Consider the following 8,243-nt stretch of genomic DNA (forward strand, 5'->3'; position numbering starts at 1 on the left):
TCATTGGAAAGTCCGTTGGTCATTGTTTGGTTCCGTCAGAGTGAATGGATCCGCTGCAGCTGTGTGTGGATTTACAAGCCGCACGCATGCATGAGCACACATACACACACACACGCGCATGCACGCACGCACGCAAACGCACCCACGCACACCCACAGACACGCTCACGCACACACACACACACACAGAGGGCTCAGGCACATCTTCGCGCACAGCCGCGTCAGAAGAACCTGACCCCCGACGTCAACCCCGGCTTTTTAGACAGCTTGTGGATGGAAAAGAAGCTCCACCTCCGAGGCTGACTGACGCGGAGGAGAGCGTTTGCGGGAATCTGTCCGTCGCGTCAGTCAGCCGCGGAGGTGGAGCTTCTTTTGCTGTCCGCGAAGGTGTGCCTGCGGGGAGTCACACACACACACACACACACACACACACAGGCAAGTGGAATGTTTTATATTAAATTAAATTAATATCATGAATAAATTATAAACGGTTAATTAAAGAACCCTGAAAGAAGAGATATATAAACATATATATACATATACATATAAACATGTAAAGTATAGGAAGTAAAGTATAGGAAGTAATACATAAATAGATAGACAGACAGACAGACAGACAGACAGACAGACAGACAGACAGACAGACAGACAGACAGACAGACAGACAGACAGACAGACAGACAGACAGACAGACAGACAGACAGACAGACAGACAGACAGACCTAGAATGGTTTGGACATACAGAAAATGAATCATATATGTGATTGTTCTTTATAGCAATTTTATGTTTCATGCATTTTTTATTTTATTTATTCAATTATTTATGATTTATAATGGGGGTCATCCCAGTCATGCTTCACACTGTCTTGCAAAATATGTAAATGATTCAAATAAAAATATTGACACAATATACAAAATATGGGGTCAGTTTCCTTCAGCCCATGGTCTCGGAGCTATTTTCGTCTTTTTTTCAAATCCTTGTTTTTCATCTTTTTTAACCATGGTCTCGGACGGCATACTATAGCACACCGTTTTTCATCATGAGTCGCTGCATCTTCGCTGGGTAAGGAATGGATCCATGCAGCTTACTTAGGTGGTTCGGGCATCTGGTTAGGATACCTCTCGAGCGTCTCCCTATAGGGAGGTCCTCAATGCACGTCCCGATGGAAGGACACCCCCGGGCAGACCAAGGATGAGTTGGAGGTTTTCTATCTCCAAAATCTGACGGGAACGCCTCAGGATCCCCTAGAATGAAGTTACTAATGTTGCTGTGGAGAGGGAAGTCGGGAGCTCTCTGGTGGAGCTGTTGCCCCCACGACCTGACTATGATATGTGGTTGAAGATGTATGGATACTGTAAAGAGTAAAGACTGTAAAGAGTGTAACAAGAGGCTCAAGGTCTTCACTAGTTCAGCTCTGGATGTAAGTAATTGAAATTGATGATGTAAGACATGTGAATCTGACTACAGACTATCTAGGAGGTTGTATGTGCCATTGCTTGCTGTTTGTGACGTCACAAGGTGACGTTGCGGTGTTGATGAATTTGGTTTCTAAAAGGCACGTCACGGCTGTAAAGGTCTCAGTGTGAAGCAAAGCTTGCTGTGTCAGAAAGAAGTTATTAGTGCTCTTGCCAATACCTTCAAAGTGTTTAAAATGATTGAGGATAAGGAATATGCTGCAAGAAAAGCCTTCTTTAGTGAAACAAAAACAATGTTACCACCCAACCCCGACTCTGCAATTACTGTAGCCGTCTCCCCCCGCACCTTGTTCAACATGGTAACAGAAAGGCAGATTTATGAGAACGAAGGAGTAGAGAAATACATAGCCTATCAAGTGGAGCATGAAAACGATATTATGATGCCAGGAGATTCAATGCCATTTGTCAAGGCATTGATGACAGTCAACGTGAGGCTGAGGGAACTCTACCCAGACAGTGAGGAGTTGTTTGACATTGTCCTGATGACTAACAGCCATGCCCAAGTTGCAGTCCGATTCATAAACAGCATCAATCATTACAATTTGACCATAGAGAGATTCTGCATGACTGGGGGGCAGAGTCCCATCAGCTACCTGAAGGCTTACAATACCAACCTTTACCTTTCCAAGGACCCTGAGAAAGTTACAGAGGCAATTGAAGCAGGCATTGCTGCTGCCACAATGTTTTCACAGGATAGAGAGAGAGAGTTTAGTGACACCCAGCTTAAAGTGGCTTTTGACGGAGATGCTATGCTCTTCTCTGAAGATTCTGCCCAGATGAAACAAGGACACTTGGACAGGTTCCTTGAGTACAAGAGGAAAAATGAGGGAATTCAATCACTTGCCCAGATTCCCCTTAAGAGTTTTCTGGAGGCTCTGGGGAAACTCCAGAAGAAGTTCTATGCCAAGAATGAGCGTGATCACTGTCCCATTCGCACTTTCCTGGTCTCGGAGCACAGTGGAGCCAGCTCAGGGGCCCGTGTCATTAAAACACTAAGGAGCTGTGGCTTGGAGATCGACGAGGTTCTCATCGCGGCTGGGGCCCCCAAAGGGCCACTTATAAAGAAAATAAGACCACACATCTTATTCAATGATGAAATGTTCAACATTAAGCTGTCTAGGGAAATCATGCAAGTAACAAGGCAAAATCCATAAACCTATGTATTCCGAACATGACTGCTTTAGCATATTATCTGGTTGCATTAAAGTAAAAACAAACAAAAAGTAAAAAGAAATGCTATAATGAACATGAGCCTACAACCCCTGCGAAATGACAACCAATAATAGCCAAACTGAAAGAAGAGCCGCAGATAATTCCTAAGAAGGCTGAGGGACCGACGAATGCAACAAACGTAAAAAGTTAAAGTGCAGTACTGTTGAGTCATGTGGATTAGACTGGTGACTGGTGAGCAGCTTCAACTTGGTGGGCATATCACTTGAGGACCTGACATGATTATGCAAAGAAGGCAAGGTAGCAAGGAAAATCTGAGAAAATCTTGAAGTCCTTCTACTCTGAAACCTCCCACAGCTTAGGGGCAGTGGCATACGGAGCCCCTGACGCCATTGTTGGATTGAAAAGAATCATGGATCGTGGAAGCCAAGCAACTCCCTGAAATCTGTCCGTTTGATATGATGCGGGCTGGGAAGGTGAGGTGTCTCACACCTCAAGGCTCTATCTAGGTTTTGGAAAACGCTTTCATCAGGCAGCCATCATAAACAGGGACATGTAGATGAGACAAAAAACAAAGAAAAAACAAAGCACACAAGAAACAATAAAAAAAATTATGTTGGTTGACGCTGAGGAACTCTAGTCTTGCACGGAGTGATCAACCCAACATTGCACAATGTACAGAATGTTATCACTGCTGCTATAGTATAATCAATTCAGGGAAACTGTTAATATATAGATACACAGTATCTTGCACATAGGTCATGTTGATATATTGACTACCGTACTTGCTACTTTCAGTATAGAACAGGTACTGTTACTATATGGCTGTTTTTCTTGCCATATAGCATATACAATACACATGTTTTTCTACAGCTAAATGGACATTTACAATATATGCTTCATTTATACACACACTTCTTCTCCCTGCCCTGTTATATATGGGTACTGTTTAAGGCTTCCTTTTTATTCGTATCTTAGTTTTTCTTTTTTATTATTACTCTGTTGTTAGCACAGTCTAGGGTTAGGGCCTACTTTGTGGACCTCACACAATTGTATTTCACTTGTACCCATATAGCCAGCAAGGGCAAAATCCAAAAGACCCGACCGGTCGGCAGATCGGCCGCTCAATCGGTAAGTCCGACGGTCGGTAAATCCATATAGTAGTAGTGACTCTTGGTTCTTGGTTGATTAGAAGTCAAGAAAGAGTCGGGTCAGCAAGCGATCCACAGCAAAGCTTGCTGTTAAATGCTGGTTCCAAAGATTGTGTAGCTAATTATGTCTTGTCCCTGTTGATAGAATTGCAGAAGCAGCAAAAACGAGTAGAAGCTTAGATCTTAGATGGTAATGGTATCAAATGGCATTCCAAGATGGAAGGTCAATCTAATTGGGTTTAGTGCTGATTGAGATGCCACAAGATTTGGGAAAACGTCATGGAGTCTTCCCTGTGACATGCGCCTTGGCTGATCCACTGTGTTGCACATTGGCTAGAACTAAAGACAGACTTCAGTGATGGTTGCATTAGTAATCAAGTTATTTTAAAATAATATAACAATATTCTAGTTCTAAACAAAACATTGGGACTTTGCTGTGGCTTCCCACAGGCTCTGGAATAGCCTACCCCTCCATAAAAGATTGACCCAGTTCATAGAGGCTTTTAAATCTTCACTCAAGACTCACATTTTTTCCTGGCCTCTTTACGTGTATTATTGCTGATCCATTGTGGGGGTTTTTTGTTTTTGTTTTTTCATTTGTGTAATGTTCTGCCTTGTTTTTCTCAATTGCAATGTTTTCTTCTTTTTATTTAGTTTAGTAGCCTACAACTGAGCCAAGTCTGATGAGGCGTGTCTGAAGCCTGTCCTGGATGGTGTATCCGGACGTAAAAATGAATCCTCCATTTTGTACAACTTTGATTCACAGTTTTAAATGTGCTCCATTATAAAGTTTGATTTGATTTGATGTTTAACTTTTGGATCAGTGCTGATTGGAAGATCATGGGAATGGTCTTAGGCTAGCCTAACCTAGAAAAGTTTGCTCAACTGAGAGCATACCTCCACCAGGCCAGGTTGCCTGGAGGGCTGTGTCGGTAGTGAGGTGCAGCCGTCAGGATATTGCCAGATATGGAGAATTTTGCTCTGATAGGCCCCTCAACATGCGATTACAATTTGGGTATGTTGCATTGATGATGTAGGCTAGTGTTTTTTGTTGTTGTTGCTTATTGATAATTAGTCAAAGTTTAGATGTTTGATAACTGATCAACTTCCTTGGAGTTGCGCCATGAGAAAAGTATTCCAGTGAAAAATACGTTTTAATATACTGCCTATATAGTTCAAGAGGTATAGGCCAAAATGTGTGTGCCAATATTCACACTGATTGGTCCAGCAGTGCCAGAGATTAGCTGCTCATGGATAGACAAGCAGACCGACAGGTGCAAAAGATAGTCTCTGGGCCTTCGGTCATCCAGCCTGGCAGAAACAATTAAGCCAGTCTATCATGTAGGTTAGCAGCACTGATCATCATCTTTTACTTCTGTATGTCATATCCTATTGTGGTATTTAGTTTATCATGACAACTTTTACTAATGAAATGAAGATGATGAATTTGAGCAATAAAATGCAATTCAAGTTGTCATTCCCACTTCCACAATGCTTTCACCTGAGAGTTTAGTGACACCCTGCTGAGAGTGGGCTTTGATGGAAATGCTATGCTCTTCCCCATTGAGTCTGAGAGAGTCAAGAAACAAGGCAGCTTGGATGGGTTTTTTGAGCATGAGTACATGATTCCACTTTCCCTGGGTCCCCTTGTCGAGAGTATACTGTAGACTGTCCCATTTGCACTCAACCTGATCAAGTACACTATCCATCTCATAAGCTCATCTCTCTTTTTCTTTTCACTGTTCAGGTTGGGATAACTTTTTTTTATTGGACCAGGTCAATGTATTTCAGGCCAAGCACCCCCTGCTGGGAGAGAGACAAAGCAGGGACGCACACTACTATATTGTTTCAATTTGTGCTCCATATTAAACTTTTTTTTTGCCTGCCATGCACCTTGATAAGTCTCATTCAAAGCTAGCTTACCATAATTTATGGTCTCATCAATGTTTGTTGACCGTTGAGAGTTAAGACTAGCTTGGAAGAAGTCTCCCTCCAGCCCCTGAATAGCTTATTCACTTACCATGCCCACCTTCCAATAGCGCTAGCTTAGCAACCATTTATATTCACCATAGACTCTGACAGGCTCCGTCACACCGTAGGAGTCAATGTAATCTAGCACACACATACTGTACTATGATAATTACTAATTAGCAACATTAATAATAACAATACGAATACCAAAAAGAATACATTGGTGAAACGTTGACTGGGAGACCAGCAAACAGTGACACCATCTAGGGGGTTGGAGGGGGTATTTGTCATCCCTTTTTTGAAACTGCAGCAAAATCCTACGAACATACAGGCCGAATATATGTTTGTAGGATTCTGCTCGTTGAAATTCCACCCAGTTTTTGATTGATTGATTGAAATATTTATTAACAGTTTGTAGGATTTACAGTACATTTTAGGCACAAACTCAATACAAAGACTGTTAACTGTGAGTGGACGACCCAATTAAGCATTACACTTGTTTACAACAGGGTCCACATTGTTCAATTCATCAAAACATTTACAAATAGACACTTCTATGTAGTTAAAGAACAGAACAGGAATTCATCATATAGGAAGCAAAAAGGGAAAGGATACATATACAGTGAGGGGGAAAAGGGGTGGGCGGTGGGGGGGATTCAGATTCTACAGAGGCCAGTTTCGAATTGCAGCCATCCGTAGGTGCCCTTTGAGAGCGGTTTTGAAGGAGTCAAGGGATTCACATGTCTTAATGACTGTTGGTAGGGCGTTCCACATTTTGGTGGCATAGGAGCGAAAATAATTTAGTCCCTTGTTTGTGCCGAATCTGGGTTGTACATGGTTTGTTGTACTCCCTCTGGTGTTGTGGGTGTGGACTTCGTTTACATTAAGGAAGTATTTAGACAGGTACATGGGTATCTTGGTGGTGTATCGAATCTTGTGGACCAGACCCATTGCAAGATGCTGTACTCTGTCGTCGACCCTAAGCCATCCCAGCCTGTCAAAGTGGGCAGGGGTGAGGTGGGTTCGGGGGGTGAGGCCAAGTAGGGAGGTCTGGAGCCTTGTTTTAAGGGCCTTTGACGTGCTGTGGTACCAAGAGGTGGATGCATAGTCAAAGAAACCTTGTACGAGGGCTCCTGTTAAGGTCTTCAAGGTGTTTTTGTTGACCAGTGAGGAGATCCTGTAAAGGAATCTTGTTCTTTGATTGACTTTTTTGATTACGTTGGTGGCCATTTTATCACCGGAAAGATTGGCCTCCAGGATGGAACCTAGGTAGGTAATTTCATCTTTTCGTGTGATAATATTGTCACCCACTCTAACCAAGAAGCCATCTGCCTTGCTGAGATTACTATTTGATCCGAAGAGAATGGATTCAGGTTTTCCCAGGTTTAAGGATAGTTTGTTATCAGCGAGCCAGGTGCAGATTCTACCGAGTTCAGAGCTGAGAGTCTTTTCAACCTGCAGTTTGTTTCTGTCCGAGACCAGCAGTGCTGAGTCATCTGCGAACAGGAACAAGTTGCAGTCACAAGCTGAAGTCATGTCGTTAACATATATTAGGAACAGTAAAGGCCCTAGTATGCTTCCTTGTGGGACGCCACAGCTCACTGGGAGGGGGGGGGGGGGGGGGACAGTGTTCCGTTCACCTCCACCATCTGTTCTCTCCCCTCCAGGTAGGATTGCATCCAGCTCGTTGATGTGCTATCAAAACCAATAGCTTTAAGCTTGTTAACCAGTATGGAGTGGTTCACAGTGTCAAAAGCCTTTTGGAGGTCCAGCATGACCATGCCGCAGTATTTTCCAGCATCCACCTTGTGTTTGATGTGGTCGCTCAAATAGAGGAGGCATGTGTCAGTGGAGCGGGATGTTCTGAAACCAGATTGGAACTCGTACAGCAATTTATTAGTGGCAAGATACTTTTCAACCTGTTCATAGACTATTTTTTCCATCACTTTCGAGATGGAGCTTAGAATAGAAATAGGGCGGTAGTTGCCGGTAGTTGCCAGTGTCCTTTGAATGTGATGACATAATACAACTGCAGTAGACATTTCAAAACAACAATGGCGGTGGAGTTCAGATCGTATAAATGTAGCCAATGCCATTCAAGCTGTTGTCCCAAGAATAATAAAAAATATAGAGCATGTATACTGTATAGAAAGTAAGACATGCCTATCTCCTGTTTCTGTAGCGTGAGGCAGCCTAATGTAAGTACACCCCTAGACATGATGTACAAGTAAACCCCCTGGACATGGCGTTAGTATGTTGCAGGGACTTAACCCCAATCCAACCCTTGATACGGAGTACCAAGCAGGGTGGCACTAGGTCCCATTTTTCTTTGGTCTGCCGAGGATTGAACCCCGACCTCCCAGTCTCAGGGCAGAAACTCTAACACAAGGACACTACTAATTCCCCCTTCATTCGTAAATGTCCTCTAATCAAAGGGCAGATTCTCGCAATCAATCAACATAGTTTAGTTTAATTT

At 43.1% G+C, this 8,243-nt stretch overlaps 1 protein-coding gene across 1 annotated transcript; it reads left to right on the forward strand.

Moving 5' to 3' along the window:
• Positions 1 to 1,708: 1,708 nt before the first annotated feature.
• LOC310862050 (cytosolic 5'-nucleotidase 1A-like) lies at positions 1,709 to 2,629 on the forward strand (the record flags this gene model as incomplete). Its single annotated transcript, XM_083769786.1, has 1 exon — positions 1,709 to 2,629. The coding sequence occupies one exon, from the start codon at positions 1,709 to 1,711 to the stop codon at positions 2,627 to 2,629; it is 921 nt and encodes a 306-aa protein (XP_083625912.1).
• Between the last annotated feature and the right edge of the window lie 5,614 nt (positions 2,630 to 8,243).

This window comes from Protomyctophum parallelum (assembly GCF_964188405.1).
Source record: "Protomyctophum parallelum genome assembly, chromosome: 7".
NCBI classification, from domain to species: Eukaryota; Metazoa; Chordata; class Actinopteri; order Myctophiformes; family Myctophidae; genus Protomyctophum; species Protomyctophum parallelum.